This window comes from Taurulus bubalis (assembly GCF_910589615.1).
Source record: "Taurulus bubalis genome assembly, chromosome: 15".
NCBI lineage: Eukaryota > Metazoa > Chordata > Actinopteri > Perciformes > Cottidae > Taurulus > Taurulus bubalis.
In genome coordinates this window covers 17,811,096-17,834,936 of record NC_136603.1, presented here as the reverse complement: position 1 = coordinate 17,834,936, position 23,841 = coordinate 17,811,096, and the positions used below count along the sequence as shown (strand labels likewise).

General features: G+C 42.9%; 1 protein-coding gene across 1 annotated transcript in view; it reads right to left on the bottom strand.

Annotated features, from left to right (window-relative positions):
- tns1b (tensin 1b) overlaps positions 1-23,841 on the bottom strand; it is a gene marked incomplete at its 5' end in the record, with an annotated part of 135,524 nt that overhangs the window by 47,878 nt on the left and 63,805 nt on the right. The window contains 3 exons of the mRNA XM_079230690.1: positions 1,332-1,381; positions 8,719-8,760; positions 20,513-20,551. Of these exons, the coding sequence (XP_079086816.1) occupies positions 1,332-1,381; positions 8,719-8,760; positions 20,513-20,551 (131 nt within the window). The remainder of the gene's footprint in view (positions 1-1,331; positions 1,382-8,718; positions 8,761-20,512; positions 20,552-23,841) is intronic.

Below are 23,841 nucleotides of genomic sequence, written 5' to 3'. Positions count from 1 at the left end.
TTCCTGGTGGTGAACACCTGCAGCTTCCCACGATCTCAAGGGTCAATGATCAGTCAATGGTCACTTCATAAACATAGCATGAGGCAAAATACTTTTCATTCCTGCACAAAGACCATGTGCCAATTATGTGGAGTATATTTAAATACAAAACAGACATTTTTTTTCGAAAATGTTTGCCATAAAACTTCAAAAGGTGATAAAATGTCTAGCCAAACACAGATTCTATTAGACATAATAGGCCTGCCATTTTAGTCTGATCAAAGCTGTAACTATATGATCTCCTTTACCAAGAGTTAATTATTTTGAATTTTTGTGAAACTCTGTCCAAACATTTAGGAACACAGGACCGATTTCAATTGAACCATCAACATGTTGAAAGAAGCTTTTAACTCCAGCTCACTTTGCATGTTTGCTTCACTGAGTCAGAGCTGCGAGGATCTGATAAGATGATTAAAATGGATGACTCCGCCGTAGTTTACAGTACGTTATATGGGAACCATTTACAGTGTTGACTGTGGTGTATTCATACACAACTAGATGTAACAAAGTAGATAACAATTAAAAAAAAGTTTGTATGCATCCTAATTAATCTTCAACATAAATCAAATGTTTGTGTGTAATGGATGAGGGCGTGTTATCTGTGTATCAGCACAACCAATCTGTCTGTATCAGAATGTAAATAAGCCTGTCTGGACGCAACGGTTTGATTGGCTAGCCAGAGCATTACATAATAGATAACCTACATGATTGAGCTGTTATGCACTTTTGAAAAGCCTTTGCTTTTCCCTTTATATGGATGGAAAATGACTGTAATCTCATACTGTTCCTGAGCTGTTGTTAGCGACGATGTATGAGATGTTGAACTGTTTTTATAACTCCGTATCAACTCTTTGACTTGCTGTGAGGGAATCAAACTGTCACTCAAACTCAGCGTAGAACTTCAGCACGCACTGTTGTGGTGTCCAGTTTTACACATTACTTACACAACTGACAACATCTGTGACTCCCTCGGGACCGAGGTGAGAGGGGTCGACACCAAATATCTTTGTGTCCCACTAAACAGCGTGGGGTCCAGTTCAATGGCAGGGCATGTTGCTACGGCAAATATCATATTACAACACAACTTTTCAATTCAAATGCTTCATGACTCGAGCTGAATGTGATAGGGGATGGATGATGCGGTTGTCCTTGATATTTATTTCCCTGCCTTCCTTATCTTTTTCTCCTTTTGGAGGAAACGGTGGAGATTAGTTCCTAAAATAATTCAATAAATACAGTCCAATAAGCCGAATGAAGCCTTTTATGGGAAACTTGAAGGGTAGAGTTCCTACCTTGAAGGTCTGCGCCGGGACTCCATGCTCTTTGAAGATTTCGTTGAGCCCTGCAAAACACAAAGAAAAACAGTAGAGCTTTAACATAAGCCTATGCATAGAACTTCAATATATATATATATATATATATATATATATATATATATATATATATATATATATATATATATATATATAAAATACTATTTGTTCAGCAACAGAGTTTGAAACAGGTATTTATTGGTTGTAAGTTACATCAAGCATTCCATTTAGTATCATAAAGTCCATAATGTCACTCATATTTCCATTGATTGTGGATCTACCTTCTATTGATCCGTGATTTTGTTTTGTTTATAAGGCAGTTCCTGAACCAAGCTGTCCTCTAATGGCACCATAAGTCCGATCTGTTCAAGGCAGAATGAGTAGGATTTCCCCCCCAAAAAACAATGTATAGACTCCTCCAACAATAATCCCTGTCAATCATCACAAATGATATGACCCACTAGAAGTGTGGGGTGGTGTCTGTATCCACAGAGATACTTTCCCTCTGTCTGGAGTTTATTTTATGACACCAGGTGCCAGATTGTAAGCTAGCACCCAAGAGGAAACTACGAAAATGACGGACACAGCGCTGGAAAAAAGACGCAAATATAGCGAGGCGAAAAAGCCAAGCGGACTAAGCTCCTTCCAAAGCAAATGTGAGCTGTCCCCCAATGGGGAGCGCTGCAGGGGCCAACTTTGTGTGTTCACAAACTGCAACCAACAAATCCTACTCATTCTGCCTTTAATGTTGTTGATGACTAGTTGAAAATTTGACATATTTCCAAAGGTAATTTTAAATTGTATTCATCCCTCTAAATTAATCACATTGAGAGTCAAATTCTAATTATTGCCTCAAATTATACAGACTGTGCGCAAAGTGCACCTTGCAATGGGCCCTCGTGTGACGTGAGGATGACGTCACATGCAACCCTCACACAGCAAAGCAGAGGCCCTTGATCGACTGTGTTTGGCTCCACGATGCCTAGTCTGCCTCTCTTCCCACTCGAAACCAGCTCAAGGAGGGGGTCAAAGGCCAGGTGGACTTGTTCACTCCCCTGTGGGGTTTGGGTCACATGTACACAGGAGGGGTCTGTGATCCATCATCATCCATTAGATCAGACTGGCTGACTAAGCATCGGTGGCAAGAGCCCCGCTCGCCTGACTGTCAGAGAACACATTAACTAACGGAACCAACATAATCATGTGAGTGGGCCTGTTCCAATGTTGTTGTTGCAGCTCAAAATGGTAAAAAGTTGCAACAATAACAATAAGTTTGTGTTCTGTTGGCAATCCAGTAGAGCTAGTTCTAGCAAACTAGCTAGCAAGGAAGTTGAATGTATCTCTGTAACTTTTTTTGTTTTAGTGAGTCTATGTGCCCTAATCTATGGTGGCGCTCCAACCTTATATTTTCCAGAACTTGACAGGTAGAAAGTTGGAGATTGAAGGGAACAGAAGTCAAGTAAAAGAAAACAGACAAAATCGTCACATTGACACTGCAGGATTTAAATTTCTTGGTGGTGAGATAGGGAAAATGTTTTATATTTGGTGGGGCTATAGCCTTATCTAGCCACTAGTTTAGCACCAGCTATGTTCTGAGGAAACAAAGTGTGTTTAGGTTAATGCTTGACTTTTATTTGTTTTGAATAGAGTTTTTGATATACTTATTTTTTCCCCGATTCCAAAACTTGAATTTGTGCATCTACCGATCCCAAGTACCGATCCAATACCAGTGTGTTGAAAAAGAAAAAAAGAAGAAAAAAAACAAACATATTTATATATATATATATATATATATATATATATATATATATATATATATATATATATATATATATATATATATATATTACTATCAGTAATAACTATACTACCAACCCTATATGGATGTGATTGATAGGAGTTTCACATGCAGGGTATCGATCCGGTAGTGACACGTTATGTTGTTGATCCTGTGTACCGTAAATTAGCTCATAAATGATATGATGACATGATATCAGATCGCTGCATATACTAGCATACTCACTGATACCCGATCCAGCATTTTAGGTATTTCTGATACTGATATCACAGTAAAAAGTGCAAACATTCCTGCAGTTTGACTATTTCTTGCAAAAATTGCTTTGATTTATTAAAAAGGAAAGATCTCCCAACATATATTGATTTAATTTGTGTTCAAATTCATTCTCACTGAATGAATACTCAAACATATACGGCCACAAACGCAGACAATATTCTTTTCTGTCCTATCAAATCCACTTAATTTAAACAAATTCTTCCCTGGTGAGTATTCACATGAGTCCGTGGCCCGGCAGAGGCGACACAAAGCAAATCCCCCATTTTCGTTCTGCGCTTCGGCCTAAACGTTTCAGCGTGTTGCCAGGGGCTATAAAGTGCAGTCGCCAGAGGAGGACAGAGATGAATGAGCAAGAAACGGCCGAAAAGAGAGTTCAGAGACAGACTCGCAGGACGAAGACGGCTTAGAGGGCTTGTGTTGAGTGGCGATGTGGAACGTGTTGGGCATGAAAGTCAAGGAAAGCCCAAAGTCCTCTTAAAAATGACCACTGTGAGGTGATCAGAACATTCTCCGAATTGGTAACGAGAAATCCTGTTCGTAGGACGACAACGTGCATTAGTGCCACCACTTCAACCAGAAGGCAAACAAATACCTTAATTAGAGAGTGGGGGAGAGTTTTGAGGAGGTGGTGTTTATATTGTGCTGCAAAGATGGCAATACATTCACAGTCTTTGCTTCAGATTAGTCTGAATTGGCGCGTAGAGCCTTTTATGAGCGACAACATGTGTGTTCAAGTGCAACCATCTGGGTAAATAAACGTGTCGCAGTGAAGCTACGGTCAGTAATGAGACGATAACTTTCTCTCACTCTGGTGACGTCATTGAAGGCTGAAAGACGTGATGTTCAAGTGCTGTGACTCTATGAATGGAGTGTACTGTTCAGCCATGACTATCGATGAAGCCAGCTTCTAAGCTCCAAGATTTAAAGAAGAAAAACATCAGCTCCTGAACATCACATAATCCGCACCCAAAGACCTGTTACTCTCCTTTGGGAACTTGTGTTGGGGGGAAAAAAAAGGTGGGAGGAGAGGAGGAGGAGGAGGAGGAGGAGGAGGAGGAGGAGGAGGTGGGAACTGGAGTGGGGGGTCCAGCAGGCCTGTTTCCAGATGAAAACCATCTGTGGAGGTTGACTTTACAAGCAGGCCATTCAAATTAACCATCTGAGCAAGAGGGAGGGATGAGGGAGGGGGAAAGACGTTGGGGGCTGGTAAAAGTCCGCGAAGGACACGAGAGAAACTGCTCGATAACAAAGAAGAAGAAAAAGCGATGAAGGAGCAGACAAGAACGGGACCCGCGTCGACAAAATCCATCCATCCATTCGCTCCTCTACCCGCGTCCTACCTTTCGGAAAAGGTGACCCGTACTCCATCGCCATGCCCCCCTCAGAGAGGAGAGCCGCCTTCTCAAAGACCCTCCTCGGTTCATCTCTGGAGAGCTCCCTTTGCCTCGCTCACTGCTCTCAGTCCGGCAGTGAAGTTTCCCCCAGTGAAACCTCTCCCTTTTTCTCTGACAGCGGGAGGAGGAAGGAATAGAATAATCTATTTTGGGCTGTAGTTGCTTGCAGTGGGCCACTTCAGGCACCGGCTCAGAACAGAGACCTCCACAGCGCTCCTTGTTTTCTGTCTTCTGTGTCCGCTCCGTTTTCTCCTTTCCTTCTCTCCCTCTCCCTCTCTGTGTGTGGTGACCACCCTCCCCCCTCCCACTCAGCCTCCCATCACGTTATCTCTCCCCCTCATATTCAACTTTTCCCTCCCTCTCTCCCTCCCTCCTTCTCATCTGTGTACGGATCTAAATTGCAACTGCTAACCCTTTCCATCTCCTGAGGCAAACATCTGGGGTCGGATGCATGTTGGTACACACAAACACAAGCGCACACAAATCAGCTGATCGGTGCTCTTCACTACACCACTGTGTGCGAAGTCACGGCCGGTCAAATGTCACAAACATGCTCGTGGCTGTATCTGTGTGTGTGAATCTTATTCTGACATTAAAGCCAGTTGAGTCTTTTTTGCACAAGTCTTAACAAATAACCTGTTTTTGTTAAGTAAATAATGTTAATATCACATTTTCGTATTTTCGTCTTCATAGTATGTGTATTCTCAGCTTCCATCTCTTTCCTGTCATTTCCTCATCTTTCCGTCACAAATACAAAAAGATGAGAAAAATCACCAAGACCGAGCAAACTCTCTCATGAAACATCTTAACATCTTTTTTTTTTTTTTTTTTAAATGGTGCAGTCAAATCTCAAATAAGTTAAAAGCTTCTACTGAAAGGAGTCCACAGAGCAACGAAGCAGATCAACACCAGACCGACCGAGGCACAAACTGTGAGGAAAGAGCGGGTCATAGGACTGGTCGTTCCAATGCTCCGTGGCGAGGGGCAAACATCTCCCAGACGTCACAGCCTCACCGCGGCAGCAAATGCCCGTGGCCAGACAGTAGCAGCTGCACTCGCACACACGGACACGCACTCACGCATAGGGGCTCTCCCAACGCATGCAGGCGTGATCACGCGGCCTGAAACACAAACTCATTCAATCACACACACAATCACCGTGTGTTCCAGGCTCTGCCCCTTAAATTAGGTTGCAGACCAAATTATGACCGGAGAGGGAAAACTGTCCGATATAAAGCAAGTGTGTGCTCTTCTGCACTACACTGGATGAGAAAAGTGAACAACAACACGGGGGAAGGCCAATAAAAGCAGTCGCACACACAAACACATATTTTGATCCTTGTGGATAAAGCGGCCATGCGGCTTTGGGTGGTAACTCTAAATCGGTTACTTGATCCTTCCTTTCCCAGACAAAATACCACTCACAGGAAGTTGTGTCATAGACAGCCAGGGCCGAGTGAGTCCCGGGCAAACATGTGCGCTCTAATTGTTGTGTGCGTGTTCACCCAACATGCACATATGGAGGCGGGAGTCTTTACCCTGAAGCCACGATAACGACTTCATTAAAGTTCATCCGCTATTTCCAAAACAGCCACATGTAGGCTTGGGGGTGATATCATCGAACAAGTCATGTGTGTCTGATTACCCATCACTCCGAGGGGGGTGTCTTCGCTGGAATCTGTGGTGAAAGCCCAAAACAGTAGTGATGTAGAGTGACCAATGTTGGAGGATGCGTCGTTGTTAAGTAATTCTGATTCCCTTTACTGTCCGATATGTATAGCGACAAATTACATGTTGCGACAGGCTAAATGTGGCCAGTAGTAAAGCACACGGTATGGTTCCTCACAGAAGCAAGACTCGGGGTTTGAATGGTAAAATCAGAGATGAGAGGACTTCAGATGTGGTTCATATCTGCTACTGTACTTGTGCCTGTGTCATTCAGCCCATTCATTTATGTCTCAGGGCAGGAAGTGGTGTCCCCCATATCCAGCGAAAAGTAAGGGTGTGGTGGTTTGGGTGGTGGATGGGAGTTTAACATTGGGAGTCTCCTGCACCCAACTTTGATGCAGGAGAACAAAGATCCCCTCCTTCACAAGACCGGCGACTATCGTTAGTCGTTAACGTCAACCCTAACTGCAATCTTTTTTAAGCTTAACTTTTTTAGTTTAGAGTTTTAGTTGCCTAACCTGACCCTTATCTGAACCATACTTCATTTACCATAACTACAATCTATCCTAAACTTGGACTACGCTGTTGTTGCCATGCACAGATACTGCAGAAATGGTTTGTAATCAACCACTAATGTAACCATGATTTATTGTTTAGCTGTGAAAAGGGGGATCTTTTTATTTTGAAACGTGTCATTGAGAAGGTCACTATCTGAGTGCTCCCAAATATAAAATACAAAAGACAAACTATCTGGGGTAAGTTCACTTTGAATTTGCATCATTAAACCAGTTTAGATGTGATGTGTCTTGCATATGAAATGGTAAAACGCATGTGTTGCTGTGGAGCAAGGTGTGCGTGTGATGAAGCGCCGCAGCGTTGTGCCACCTGCTCCGGTCAGAAGGGACCACTCAGACCCCTGGGCCCGCAAGCCCACGAGACGGGGAGATGCCAAGATGTAGAAGCAGGTGCTCCAAGAGTGTCGAGTTCCTTATGCACCCAAGAGAGGAACTGCTTCTTCGTCGTCCTTCAACAGGAGGATCGGTGGTTTGATTACCGGTGTTGATGTGTCTCCCGCAAGCTGTGCCTCATGTGTATGAATGTGTGTGAATGTTCGTTAGCTGCTCGATGGAGAGGCGCCCTGCCATCAGTGTATGAATGAATGAATGAATGGATGGATGATGACGTGTAGCTTTGAGTGATCGGAAAACTTGAAAAGTGATATAAAAGTACAGTCCATTTACCATTACCATTTAAATAAATCAAATGAAATAGGAAAAAGACTTCCATAATTTTGCATTGATGTCATAGGAATAGCGCAACAATTAACCATCAACCCCCCTTTAAAAATGTTGTTTCCAAACATTTCTATTATTTAAGCAATAGTAAAAGTAATTAAACACATTGAACATTGTTATCATGTTCAAGTAATAAATACATTATACAGTTATGTCATAGAGTGACATGTTAAATATCTTGTCTACCTGAAATGTGTTTTAAGAGTGAGTTTGTTGATGAACTTGTGGACCTTCTGATCTCTGTAGCTGACCTTGACCTTTGAACTTCCAGCATGTGTGTGTACACCCAAGAGGCACAGATAGAAAGCTTCACATTAAATTGCACTGACAAATCCTCCTGCTCACAGAATTAGCAGCTAATCACACAGTGCGATGGCCTCGGCGTCTGACGTTTGGAAAACAGGTCTAATGGGAACAGAATCAGCAGCCTGGCTGGATTCCCAGCACAACTTTTTTACCACTCGAGTTAGCAGTAAGACAGTTTGATGAGATGGTCATTATCTCGTAAAAATCTGGCTTTGTCTTTTTATGTGAACGTTTTTTTTGGAAACTCCACAGAAAATTGGATTAGCACGATGACAAGGTCAGTCCAAACTTTCAACAGTAAACAAAAACGTACTTCCCGTGGACACCCGTACGTCAGAGGGGCAAATGAAACAATGATTTGTAGACTCTGTAACGTATCACGTACACACCTGAAGTTGCTCGAATTGAGAAAAATTTGAACCGTTTTAAGGAGTTTTTGCGGCGGATGAAGCGCAGCTGTCATTTCACGCCAGCTGGAACGCCTCTATCCACTCACACTTAATACATCTTGCCAGTGTCATAGAGGCACACTAATCTGCTCATTCAGTTCAGTAATCTAACCGAAAGAGATGGCTGGACCTGCGAAAAAAAGAAGAAAAAAACATTGAGAGAAGCAAGTTGAAACTCACCATGGTGTCTACATGTTTGAGAGGGAGGTCACTGCTCGGTGCCTGTTCAGAGAAAAGACAGAGATAAGGAAGAAAAAGGAAAAGTGAGTTCAATACCTTCATACACTTCAAGCCACAAAAACTCATGTCGCGTGATGTCGCGACGTGTCACATCATCTCCCGAGCGCTATGTCCGAGCTATGCTCGGCGCCATTCTTTGCCCTAATGTGGCCTGGAGCAGAGCGGGGCTCCACCTTGAATGCGTGGGACCATCTATAATCCCTCTGTGCAAATATTTACACAAAGAGACAAGTCTGCTTCCATTAGCCAAGACCAGAGAGTCCATCCGTGGAACTCCATATACAGCTATGGACAGAGAGAGAGAGAGAGAGAGAGAGAGAGAGAGAGAGAGAGTCAGGCCAACAGGGACAGAACAGGAGACAGAACTAGGGGACAAGGAGAGAGAGAGAGAGAGAGAAAAGAAGAAAGACAGAGAAGAGATGAAATGAAAGACTACGAGGAATGGGTGGATGTAGAGTCAGGGCCGGCTGGGTGTTGGGTACAGAGAGAGGGGATGGAGATAAAGAGAGGGGTTCATGGCAGGGAGCAGAAGAAGAAAACATCAGAGCGATCTATGATTTCATGAGCATCTGTGGGCTTGGCGACTACCGCAGACTACACACATGCACAGATGTTAACATAACAGATTCAGTGCAAGCTATATATATATATATATATATATATATATATATATATATATATATATATATATATATATGTATGTATGTATTTATTATACATACATACATACATACAGTACAGTAAATGTAGCATGTCATTGCCTCCTGGCTGCTTTATTGTCATGGAGATTTGAGAGATTGTCAAAAGGGTTATTGAACCTCAACAGCTTCTCAATATCGATCTACAACAGCACATAGGATTGTAAAAAGTACTGAAAGTTGGCATGTTGTGCTTGATCAGATTCTAGGTTTTGTTACAAATGTGGATGAAATGTATTCAATTGGGAAAAAAAACTTTATTACGTTTTCACCAGGTTTATATCCTCCAAACTATGATAATCTGTCGCACAGAGCTGGCCGTACACAGGCAAGACTGCAGTAAAAACCCTCATTGAGGAGCATATTCCAAACGACCTGCATACACGTCCAAATAACACTCCCAAACCTGAATTATATCAGCATATCCCATATGTCTTAATCAGAAAGTACTTCATTTTAAAAATAAGCATTAATCCCGACATTTACATGATGACCTGTATCAAATTCAGAATATTGTCACATTCGTGATAAAAAGTGGAAATATCAGTGTTCATGTCAACGTCTTACATTAGGCTTTAGATACACAGACAATAACAACAACAAAAAGTAATATCACGAGACTTGTAATTTGGATGGAGGCACATAGTGGAGGCCTCCTCCTGGACAGTGAACACACACACACACACACACACACACAGCTGCATTGTGACACCAAGGATGTTCTGTTTCTGGAGAAAGCGTCAGTGGAGTATAAACAGTAAACGCAAAAGGGTAAATTATAGTCTGGCTGTGCAGGCCCAAGAATATAGACTAAACGCCCAGAGCTAACCACCAGCCAGAGAGAGAGAGGAGAGAGAGAGAGAGAGAGAGAGAGAGAGAGGGAGAGAGAGAGAGAGAGACTTTGGAATCACCCTGACCAGTGACATACCAACTTACAACCTTTAAATACAACCCAGGAATAAAGGGAATGGTGTTTAAATGAATAATACAATGCCATGGCAGCGCAGTTGTAAATCTGAATTTAATGTCAGATCATGACGATCCGCATTCTCTCGGTGGATGTGTGTGTGTGTGTGTGTGTGTGTGTGTGTGTGTGTGTGTGTGTGTGCGTGTGTGTGTGTGTGTGTGTGTGTGTGTGTGTGTGTGTGCAACTGTGGTTTATTGTTGTACATTAGACAAGTAGAAGACAGAGTTGCTTCAGGGAATGAAGGGAGAAGGAAACACCAGCCCGATGTTTCAGCCTCTAAATGCAGACTGTAGAATTGCTCGGAGGTCAAAATTTGCCGTCGCAGGCATTCTCACACAAATAGAGCCTATTGTGTGGACACCCAGAAAAACACACACACAGACACAAACAATTCTCACATTGATGTATTCTAACATGTGCGTTTCCGCTTGTTACAATTGCAGCCAGGTGGCTGCAGTGTGTGTGTGTGTGTTTGTGTGTGCGTGTGCCGTGTACGTGCTTTGAGTATCGTCGGGGCTAATTCAGATAGAATGAGAAAACCTGGGAAGTTGTGTATCAGCAAAATAGTCCGTGGAGGAAGTGTCTGCCGTTTCTCTTCGCCCTGATCAAAGGAAACATGTGAGGGGGAACCGGACCTCACATGCAAGTTATCGTATCAAAGACAGCTTTTTATTTTTCAAATCAAGACAATTATTGCAAGCCACGCACAATCTCTGGCGAATCAATTCAAAGCCAGCTTTTATAGACCGTTTTAGAGACCACTTTATCGGCTCAGATGATGAGGATTTGCTGTGTCATGGTGGCGTTTCCGACTCAAGGACATGATCTCAAGGCCCAGCTGATACATGCTGTTGACTTACAGGAAACTGCTGTGAGCCCTCGGCTGTTTTATGTCAGCAATGTATCATATGGACATGACCTTGATGCAAGAATACAAAGCAGGGGTTTTCCCCAAACACTATGAGGCTCGGACATTGCATAAAGAGCCAAAGAGTCTATTTTATTTATTGGTTTGGTTGTGTGGTTTTATATAAGTATTTGAAAGGGTGTGCTTACATTATTATGCTATTATTTTATCAATATTTCAGTGGCACACAACAGCCTTAAAATGACAATAATATAATGTATCGCCATTAATTAAGACAAGAAATTGTACAAAAGTAGTTAGCCTGCAGACTCCAGCAGAGTCTGAGAGTAAAGAAGAGGAGCAAAAAATAAAGATTGTTGTCTAAGTAGCCAAGAGCTGTGCAACACGTGCAGGGAGACTGAAAACACAAACCGGGCATGTCCAGAGCTTATTTCTGCTTCGTTGGGTATTGATTAGACAGGAATCAACTTGAAAGGGTGAAACAACATTATTCATTGCAGAAACTCCGGTTTTTCTGGCTGCTTGCCCGTCCCTAGCTTAGAGCCATGCCTGCCACCCCCTTAAGCCAAGTCAGATGAGCATCATATTGCATTTGTTCTCATGAGAGGAGCTAAATACAGGCTGTTGATCTCCCATGTGGTAGCAAAATGATAGCAGACATAATAATAGCCGAACCAGTATGATAACATTTTGCTTGTAAGGAAAACAAGAGCAGTATTTCCTGCTCCATAGAAAGAGTTCTTATTGATCAAAACCAATGATATCAGTTTACTGGCCTCTACTTTGGACAACCTATGAGATTTGGAGACGCGCAGACTTCGCCACAATTAAATCCGCACAACACGAAAGGTCCGACAATCAGGCTACGAACAGATTCAACCTCTTTTGATTCACCAGAGAGATATTTGGATATCGCACCACTCACATGAGACGTGAGCAAAACAAGTTTCTTTTATGGCAGATAAAAGATCTGCCATAAAAGAAACATGTTTTGCTCACGTTTTGCTGGCATGATAGCGAGTCGGTAGGAACATCGCCATGAAGCCCGTGGGTGCTAACTAGATAATAACAGACTCTTGTTGAACTCCACTTTATGTATTCATATCACACCTTTCATACAAAACATGCAGCCCAGAAAGTTTTCAGCCTGCCCTCATCTCACTTATTTTTAATGATGCCACCAGTGTTCCTGATCGAAGACGGTGAGCACACTGTTTTTATTACCAAACAGAAAGATAGCCAAAACCTACAAAAAATAAGATCCAAGTCGTGATAAATTGGAATTTCCCTGCATTGCCCTTTCATAGCCCCTTCACGAACACAATCCACAGCTTATTCGCAGATGAGCTATAATTAGATGCAACACGTCTGAGTCTGCTTTGTTATTCGTGTTCGAGTGCTAAGAAAACCAAACGGATGATGAGAGCATCGCCGTGGCCACGAGTCTGTCTCTCAGCACATCGCGGCCCGAGTGTGACTTTCACCCATCTCTTCCAACGGCGCAGCATGTGCTTCCTTTCCCATGAGCACAGTGGCTCCTTTGACCAATCCACCAAATTATAGCCCGCTCCTTTAGGGAGGCAGAGGTAGCTATAGCATGCTGGGAGTTTTTCCCTGCTGAGTGGCGGGGATAAACGTAGCCCGGGGCAGGGCCTCCGGGGAAATGACCCCGGGGGCTAAATATACAGCTGTGCATCTTTCGAGCTCGAGACACAGCCCATTTAGCTCGGCACGGCCCGGAGCGGTTAAAGCCACCGCTTTGGGTGCCATGAGTGTGGGTTTGAGACGAGGGAGGAGAGAGAGAGAGGGAGCATTTCTCTGCGAGAGGAGGCAGACGGCATCGGCTGTTGGAAGGACTCAGTGTTTTACGTTCAGTCGGTGAGCTGAGAAGCGTGCGTGAAACTGAGAAGATTGAAAGAAAACCAACTGTATATGTACACAACTGTGCGTGTGATAGTGTGTCTGTTGGGTGCGAGTGTCACAAACCACACAGGGGATGCTCCGTGGTTGTTTCCAGAGTATAACCTTGTGTGTGTATGTGTGTGTGTGAGTCAGACTAAGGGTGTGCGCCGAGTGCCACTCATCCTTTTCTCATCCCCGAACCTACTACCTCCTACCCTGAACGGCCCCATGCAGTAGTACAATTCTTTGGAAACTTAAAAGAACACACACACACACACACACACACACACACACACACACACACACACACCATCTGTACTGGCAGCACAGCTGCTACGCACCAGCTCTACACCTATGTTTACACTCTGCCTTTTGGACAATCGCCCACACGGAGAGCTTGGCAGTGGCCTCAGACGTGCCTTGATGGGCTTGATGCAGCATTCCTCACCGGTGATGACATGAAAGGATAAAAAGCTAAATGTGCGCGCCGTGTTGCACTAACTCACAGTCAATGCGCCTAATGTTCAGGCGAATGAAATGCATCCTAAAAAAAAACAATCTACATTTTAAAAGTGTTTTCTGAAGTAGGCTACTGATTCAAACCCTAATTATAATTCCTCAAAACATGTTCTCAAAAAATGTTTTGTTCTTCTGAGATGTCACTTAAAGTTGTGGCTGACTCTGGATCAGTCTCAAAATGAGTTCTGGTTACTTACGTAACAATAGAGAAGTATTGAATGAACGTCAAAGGACTCCCTCTGACCTGGAATTGAGAGTTGCCCCTTTGTGTCAAACAGATCCATCAGAGTGGACGACACAGACTGACATGTCCAACAGTGCCTCCTAGTGGGAATAAACACAAACTACAGGCCTTGACTCTCGTTGACATAATGATGGTCAAGCCTCACTCCTTCACAGTAAAATTCATTCAGACATTGTAACATAGTTGCCACTGAAGAAGCTAAAGGTAAATGTCAAGTATTCCTAATGCTCATTACAACACAGCGTCCTGAGTTTCTCTACTTTTTGGAAGTGGGTAAAAACTGTGATTCTATTTGTTTGCCTTCAAACTAAAATTGCAGCTGTTTGGCAAGACGCCTTTTTGGCAAATTTCCCCTCTAGTGGCTACCTAAAAAGGCAATCCTTCCTCACGAGAGCTGAAGCCGACCCAGAGCCAATTCCTGCTTGGTTCAAAAGATCCAAAATGTAATGTTGTAAACGCGATGTTCAGAAATGACAGGTCGCCCTGCAAAGGCTGTAGTTTTCAGTGTAAATCATTCAGACTTAATTCGGCTTTCTTCTCCCAGATGCAGAGAACGTGTGAACAAATGCACAGTATTTAGTACACATTTCCCTCCACGAGTAACACATTACCTAAATCAATACCACCATATTCATAAGAAATGTTGCGGATATTGATGCAAAAACATACAAACAAACAACTAAATAAACTGTATGACAAAACCTCAAATATGTAAAACATTTTTTTTTGTTTTACTTTTTTTTATCCCAATTTTCTTTGAATCATTCATTTGGATAACTGAATCTTGGAAAAAATATCTATCTATTTCTGTGATCCTATTTATAATAACATGATACATTTGAAAATACCGAGGCACAGCTCTACTACTTCATCATCCTCAGTAACACACGAGTAAAAGCACACACACACACACACACACACACACACACACACACACACACACACACACAGCTGTTCCTCTCTCATGCTCCGTGGCCCTTCATCTGCAGCGTTCACACAGCCATGTCCCAGAAATGTAAACATGGTGCTGAGGAAGGAGGGGCCGTGTGGGCTTAATGTATCCAGGGTTAGGGTTCGGGTTGGAGTGTGTATGCTTGTTCCTGTTCCCACCCCCCATGAGGGAGGGGGTTCTAAAATGCCAGGGATCCCCTAGGACCAGAGGAGAGTGGACGGCCTTGCTGTGGGAAAAACCCCTGAGCCGCCTGTGACCCTAAACCACCTCGGCCTTCTCTGTGATTCTCAGCCCGCCTGTCCCTGCTCCTACTGATACGGACCTGACCGCTCGCTCTGTTATGTAACCAAAAGCCTTCTGCAACATGTGAGAGAGGAGGGACTCTCGACAGGAATCTGCCAAGTATTTTTACTCCTTGAGTGTGTGTGTGTGTGTGTGTGTGGACAGGGTCTACTCAGTCACACCTACATGCACACACACACCTACCGCACTAATCGCTTTTTCTTAACTCTGCATATGTCCCAATATGGTAATAACTCAGAAGCATCATGTAAATAGCCCAGGGGACAAAAGTGGAAAGGGAATTGTGCAAGCCTTATCTAGACTAATGTACTTCATCACTGCAATATTTTCTTTTATTTCTTCGGCCTGGCTGAACTTCTCATGCCTGTGAAATGTGAGATGCGAGATGTTCTGGATATTATGCAGTGATTCATTACTTATAACAATAGACCATATGTGTGTAATGTGGTTAATAACCCAAAGGACAAACTAGGTTGTATGTCTGTGTCGGATTAGCTTCTGCTCTGTGGGTTAGGACCATGATGAGAATACATACAGCGTTGGAGGCGGGGCCCCATTGAGTCCTATGAAAAACGAAAAAGTTTGACTATCGAGATGTGATCTTTTGGATCATGGCATCATGTGACGGACCCGGAAGTTGTAATTCCATGGTTTAGCCACGATGTCAAATTTGCTTCAAAGCCTGTCGCTCTTCCTGGGGTCTTGGTGAGGATCCTGCCACCAGGAGGAGCCTGACGTAAAACAATTCATGCGTTGCTGCCGTGCCATTACAAGCATACCGACTGGGCATCTTTGTATCCATCTGTCCATCTTTTGCGTGTTTGCATGCGAACATTTGTTAATCAGCTCTGAACTAACAAGTTATGTCCAAAAAGTTTGCCAAATTTCACGGTATTTGCCAAATAAAAAAAGACCAAATTTAAACTTAATGGGCACAAGTTGAAAAGTGAAGGAATCACCAACATTACAATTCGTCCTTTGGAGGATCTGACTATTTGTGCTAAATATCTTGGTAAACTGTCCAATAGTTGTCGAGACGTTTCACTCAACATCACAAATGGCAACCTCATGGTGGAGCTGCAGAAAGTCAGTAGGACTCGTCTTCTCCACTGTGAAAACAGAGATATTTCAAACTGCACCAAAGTGGTCAACCCACACTGCCGTTCCTAAAGCCATGCTGCTTACATGGCTAAAGACGTCTCACTCACTTCAGGGGAGGGTTGTTGTGGTGGCGAAAAGAAACCGACTGCCGGGACTAAGTCTCACTGTACAGAAAAAACACCACGATGACTTTGTGTCTGTACCAACGTCATGCGGCTCCGCCTTTGTAACTGAGAGACAGCCGTCATAATTTGCAGCCACAAAAGGTGCTTGTCAGTAAAAAATGGGCAATTTTAGAGATTTGGACAAACAACCAATGCAGTTGTTTTTCTGCTGAGGACAGTCTCTTTTAGTTGGACAGAGAAGCATGTATTACTAAAGTATGAGAAGAAACATCTCAAACGACACCTAATTGTAAGGGTTGGGTATAAGCAGAGAGAGCCCGACATAACTAAGAAGGCTGAAGGTGACCACAGTCTGAACCAATGTTTCTTCATACTGGGCTTTTCTAACGCTGGTGGGAACGCTGGAGAGGGATAATTACAGCAGTGTGCAGAGTAGTCCATTATGATAATAGGTCATAGTGAATAGAACTGGGACTATTCTGCTACTGCAACACCTACCTTTGTAGGATGACTTCATAAAACTGCAGTTTACGAGCCACTGTTTGCTTGTAATTCGGCAACGTAAACGGACAAGCCGGGTTACTTTCACCATGTAAATCACAAGTGTGTTCGCAAATTGCGTGTTTGATGGTTAATGAAAAAATTGCTTGGGAGTGTAGTGATTTTACATAAAAACAAGGACAAAAACACAAACTACAAATTACAGAGATTAAAAAGTGTTGAGTTTGAAGATTCTTTTCAGAGGGTTTTTTGGAAAAATGTGCAGTGGTTGCTCTGCTTCAGAACCCCTTAACGAATTGCCTCCTTTTAGGTAATTGTCTAATAAAAGCTCCGTCAATTAATGGAGGAGTGAGGGCTGAGTGCATTTGGATCATTACTCGTTTGAAATAAAATGGAAGAAATGCATCAAAGGGACTTTCTCACTTTGACCCAGCACTTAACTCATTCTATCTTTGGACGTGGACGCCAGGGAAAAGATTGACCATGAGATCCAGTTTTTTGTATTGCACCCTTAGGGATGATGTAATACATTATATATATACACGCTTGATAATGCTGGATCATCACGTAGAACACATAAGAAACACTTGCGCATGCCATGCCGCCTGGCTCTTCAGCTCAATATTAAACAGGTTTTTCATGGCCTGGTTTTTTACGTTCTCAGGAACCTGGGATCATACTGTATACCGGTACAGGATGCCTGGTTGGTGCTTGTATACACAGCGTAATACAGGGCACATCGGGGAAATATGTGTGCTTCTAAACAACAGAGCTAATTGGACCTCATCTAGACCTGCAGTTACTCATTACTCAGCAATGTCCTAGGCCTGTTCCCCCACTACACAAGACCTATATATAAAAATAAATAAAGAAGCTGGATGACGTAGGTGTCTGCGGTTTATGTTTTTTCTGAGTGTGTGCATATCTTTGCTTGTGGGTGCATGCATTCTTGATGTGCGTTTCTGGGGGCATGTGTTCAGATGAGCAGTCTACGTCACCAGGTTCCTTGATATATCTCTGTTCCTCTCCTTCTCCATCAAGCAGGCTTTGCTTTTTTGGGTCAAAATAAAACCCATTCCTGGCAGAGCTGGCTCGACATGAGGGCACATCTGAGGAATGCTCTCGGCATGCTTTACAGCGCGCTGCGCACATCCAACGGAAAAGGTCTGGTCGGGGGTAGTCACTTGTGTCATCATCGCCGTTGGATGGGATCTTCCAACCACACATCATCAATTACAATAAACGGGCTGCCAGTTGGCATCAATTTCCCACAGAGGGAATTCACTCTGTAGACTCTGTAGTTAGTAACTAAGATACTATATTTAAAACAGGACTAAGAGGCTGCTAATTTCATAATTACACTAATTTTACTCGTACATGCAGGTGCAGATAAAGGGCCAGTGTGTTGCATTTCAGGGGACCTATGAGCAGAAATGGAAAGATAATGTATATTCACCTGAAACTAAGAAGTGTTGTGTTTTCCTTATGAGTCCTTCATTTCTACATAGGGATACACATCTTCACGGAGTCTGCATTGTTACTACAGTAGCCCAGAACAGACAAACAGTGCTAAATCATTTTGATGTATTCCTTATTGAGCACTATCGCGGTACATTTACAAGAGATATTAGCCTTTACAAATATAATAACTATTTTTTACTTTTGTCTCACAAAAAAAAATTAAAACAGTAAAATAAAAAGGCAGCACTTGTTATTGTGGAATATTACCATCCGGTAGTAAAGACATTTATTTATTTGCTCGTCCCATCGGAGTGAAGTGTCTGGATTCTCAAAAGAAAAAGCTTTTCCCCAAACATTTCCTCCCCTGACTAAGTTAATATATGGCCGGCGTTGCAATCAGTCTGCACCTGAGTGGGGCGGTAAATCACGTTGGTCTCAGGCTATGTGCAGAGGAATTCACCAAACAAGGGGCTGAGAGCTGACACACACCTCCGGCTGGACGGCTGCAGCTGGGATCGCTCCAAGGCATGCGCGCTCGCACGTCCACACAGGAACACAAACGGCGTCTTTCAGTTCTTGTGATACAGAGCCACCAGAGGGCTGACACGTACTGTACGCACGAGTAGACTGAATTATTCATATTTGTAATATGTAACTTAAATACAGCACAGCAGTTCCTTAGCCTAACTCACCTTCCGGTGCAGGAAAGCAATGCGTTCAGTCCACATCTATGTTATTATATCTCGTATTTTTTGCAAATGTCCATGTCTTTAGGCTACCAGGTCACCAGACAGCAAGAGCACTGTTGGGCCTTGAAGGGCAGTGTTCCTTTCGTCTCCTCTCTCCTCGGCGGGAAAGGTAAACCAACAAATGTTTTACACCTCATCTCATCATCGTTTATGAGAGCAATCAGCACCTTTAATGCATCGTCAAAAGCCTCTGGGGGAGACTCCTGTCGGCGAGCCAAAATCAAAGAGAGGAGGCAGATGCCCTGCGGCTTCCATTTCCTTCTGCCTTTTTTTATTTTATTAAAACATATAATTTAAGAGGAGGAACCAATTGTATTCTGTGTTAGCACTGAGCACTAGAAATATGTTCCTGTATACTGTCTGACTGCAGATGTGGTCATACAAAATTCTAATTTTAGCTTTGCTTATGAAGGTCTAATGCATTGTTGTGAATACCGCAGCCCCGTTTTCTTGTTGCAAGTTGATTGACATGAGAACAAATGCTCTGAGCTATCAGCAGTGAAGTAGCCGCATTAACAGACTACAGGTTAAGTCACTGAAGTGTAATGTCTATGTCATGTGGAGGCCAACGGGTCTACACAGCAGACCTTTCAAAAATGCCCTGAAAGCTCAGCCCAGGCGGCTGCACATCTAAAACAGATGTCTTCATGTAGATGGCATCTAATGCGAAAGCATCTGCAGAGGATAATAACATGTTCTTGCTTGATCACTGCACATTTTATGAAAGAAAAACAAGACATTTCCAGAAGTATTTTCTCTGTGAGCGTAGAAAAGTGCAGGGGATATTTGCTTTGGTTTGTCATGCGCCCAAAACTATTTAAACACACAATATACGAGAAAGAGAGTGAGCTGATAATGTCCAAGTCTAACACGGCTGCTAATGCCAATACCAAATAAGGCAACGGAGCAAGCATGTTTTTTTATTGCCCTTGCAAAATCACTTTCATACTCAGACTCAAAATTCAAACACCAAAAGACGTCAGTCACCGTGACAGAGCGGATTCAAGGACGCAGCTTTTTATTTACCTTTGTTGTTCCGCAGCAGCTAACAGATCCAAAAAATCCTCGTTATAGAATTTTTTGAAAAACAGGAAAAAAAACAACCGCAAAAGGTCGAGTAAATTCTAGTACATGTACAAAGCCCCAGATCACAGGGTTGTCTCAGGGGCCCTCCAGATAATGGTTCATTACGTGCAATGGTAACTACCTTGTTAGTGGGGCTGATAGAGGCTGTTACTTTCCGACCCTGTTTGCAATAAATCTACACCAGGAAGGAGCCAATAATGCCTGCTGAGCACGTACAGCATGGAAGCAATTACTACAACAACAAAAAGGGTTACTCACCAGCTCATAGTTTGTTGCTGGAACACAAGATGAAGACACCTAGAAATAAAAATAGAAAGGATTAGTCATATTGTTGCTTTTACGCAGTCATTTTTTTCATAAACAGTCAAAACTTTAAACATTCCTGGTTTGCATTTACGTTTGGCTTTATGACTTTATATATTGAAAGTGCACAATGTAGCCCAACATGCCGCCACAGCTACTGTGTGTAGACGCAGATGCAAACCAGAATGGAAGGACAGGCTTCATTCACATTCTGAAAGGGTTCCCATCAACCTCATTTCCAGCAGCAGCAGACAGATATTCCCCCCCAAAAAAAAGTAGCCAGAATTTTTTTGGACATTGTACGTTTCTGCAAACCACGGGTTATGTCGAAATTGGACATTTCTAAACAACAACAAAACCCAGTTGTATTAATATAGTTCATATCAGCCACTTATCACGCTTGCAGAAACGCACAATGCACCGTGGTTAGCATTCTGAAATGGTTGGTTAGTAAGGAAACAACATTTCTTGAAAAAAGAACATGGTTTGCATTAAATAACTAATGTGTTACTATTGTAAAAATGTTATTACCCTGAATAAATATGAACTGCCCTTAGAGGACTTTCTGAAGTAATGTTACGAAACAAGCAGAAAGTCAACATTTACTTTCACATAGAACACCAACAGCGGTCGCCTGGGTAGAAGTCCTATCTTTGTTTGACCTATCCAGCACACTTTCCACTCTCTTTTCCAGGAATTTGTTGTTATTATACCACAGAACTTTCAATTTACACTGTTCGATATAACTTTATAAAGGTGTTTACAGTAGCTTGTTTTGCTGCCCCCCAGTGGCAAAACAAACAAACAATGAATGCAGCTTTACAAAAGGATGTTTATGATGTGTTCAGTGTACTGTATGCAGCATTTCCATTAGAAAGTAGAATGTTATAACATTGGGACTGGTCAAACATTAACATCACAATAACAGCTACAGAACTCATCAAGGACAAGGTGTTGCTAGTGTTATGCAATAACCCGATAGAAAAGCATCATTCTTCATCTCTCCAAGCAGAACGCTGATCTTACATACTCGACACTACGATATTGTTGAGCACAACTGAAGTATCAGCGGAAATCAGTCAGTCAGTGGCAGATTAATCCGGCAGAACTCATGATCTGTCGAGTGCCAGGACTAATCCGATTACTGTCCGGCAGTAGCCATGGTCATTCTATGAGCAAGAGCATGAGGACAGGGAGAATATAATGATGATGGCCTCTCACAGAAGATTCAAATGAAGTGCTTCCAGAATAAGATGACCTTTTGATGAGGATGAACACAAACAGGATGTCATCGCTGATGTTTCCTTCCTGTGCAAGTCTGTATTCTGCTCCTTTGCACCTCTTATACATCATTCTTCTGACGCTGCAGATGGGGGAGAATCCCTTCTAACTTAATTTCCCCCAGTTAGCCATATATCACCACCACCTCGTCTGCAGATGACTGACAAACAGCACACGGCCAGCTTTATGATTCCAGAAGGCTTTTGACTTGTTTGTATCCTTCATCCTTCTTTTATTACTATTAGAGAACTGTGTCTGTTTTAGCTTTGAAAGATTATGCCACGGGGTTATCACAACCGTCGACCTCTGAAAGCCCCCTTCATCTTGGCTCCTTCTCTACACCCCCTCCCCCTATCCAAGACTAATTGTGTCATTGTATGAACACAAGCCTTCTGCTCGGCTGGCGTCTGCTTTACCTTACTGTTGGAAGGAAGCATATTCCGTGTCTGCGCGCAATAATAAAACCCAATTTTGACCCACTTGAACACATCTTTGTGTTTCGCTTTTCTCAAAAGTGCTTTTATTCAACTGTGCTGCAGCTTTACAGACTCTTACTGGGCTAACATTGGACCAAAAGTTACACACATGCAGAATGTATCACAGCTCAGTGATACAGCTCAGATTCAAACATTACCCCGAGATACAATGATACCCAACTAATATTTGATTTTTTTTAGAGATATACTGAGCATGAATCCTTCTTTAAAACAGGCTCAACATATTTGATATATGGGACATTTCTGTCTTGTTACTGATATAGATGTTTTTGCAATAAGTCAATATTGCCCAACAGGCCCCAATTCCGAACCAAACCAGGTAATTTAAAACTAGGAAAGCCCCAAAAAGCTAGTAAGGTTAAAGCATTATCTAATTGGACTATCCACCAGTAGTGGATGCTTCCGAACCAAACTAAACGGACCACTGGATGACTGCCATCGCGGTGTTAGGACGGCTGATTAGATTCACAAAGTTGTTGATGTGCAAGTCACCTTGGCGTCGTTGAAGTCTCTTATAGAGCTGTTAGCCCATCTGGAATACAGGAATGATAGTTCTACAGGAAATTACCGTCATCAGATTACATCTTTTGGTCCCTTTTAGCAGCAGAAGCAGCTGATACACTGATATGACAAGAGGCAGTGCCTAAATTGAAAACATGCTCCAATACGCTGTGTGAGATGTCGAATACGAAATGTTGCTCTGTGACGGCTGTCGGTCGCAGTATCAACAGCCTACTTTGATGATGGCATCGCAGTGGAATGCATCTCTGTTTTTTTGATAATTTCGTCTGGCACGGTGGAGTGTGTCTGGAGTTGATAGGATACTGTATCTCTGTCTGGTTCAAATCACCTCCACTACAAGTTATTCTAACCCTCCCATCACCCCGTCCATTCCCCATAACCCCCTTCTTACACCATCCTTATCGCTCCATGCACCACGACATGCCGTTCTTCCCAGAAGCCCTGCTCCTTGGGGTGCCCCCCTTCTCTGCCCCGACTCCTCAGGCCTGGTCAGTGTTTCCACCTGACTCTGCCTCTGCCCTGAAAGTTGATAACAGCTTGTCCACCTGCAGTCTGAAAACACCAACGATGCAAGCGTGCACAATCGGAGCCAAGTTATGGCCACGTTTTGGGATGATCCTGTGTACATGTTTGAACGTGTAAATCTCTTGCTTCAAGAAATCTGATAATGGTCGTGGTTTTGAGAGACTCAAAGATGCAAACTGTTAATTAGTTAGGAACTGTAAAACAATATGTTGATAAGTGATAAAATGACATGTTTTGTTTTATCTTGTCAATGTATAGTTTGCTACTATTTGTGCATACATGACACTTAGAGCCTGTCCAATACACTCCACCACATCTCCCAACAGCGCTGTTTTCTGATCATTCCTCTTGTCAGCACTGTGTGGGTGCGCTCAGACAGTGATTGACACATCCCTAACTCTGTCGTTAGTGTTGTTGTGCTAGTGGGGGAGGACAACTTAAACAGTCAGATACGTACAT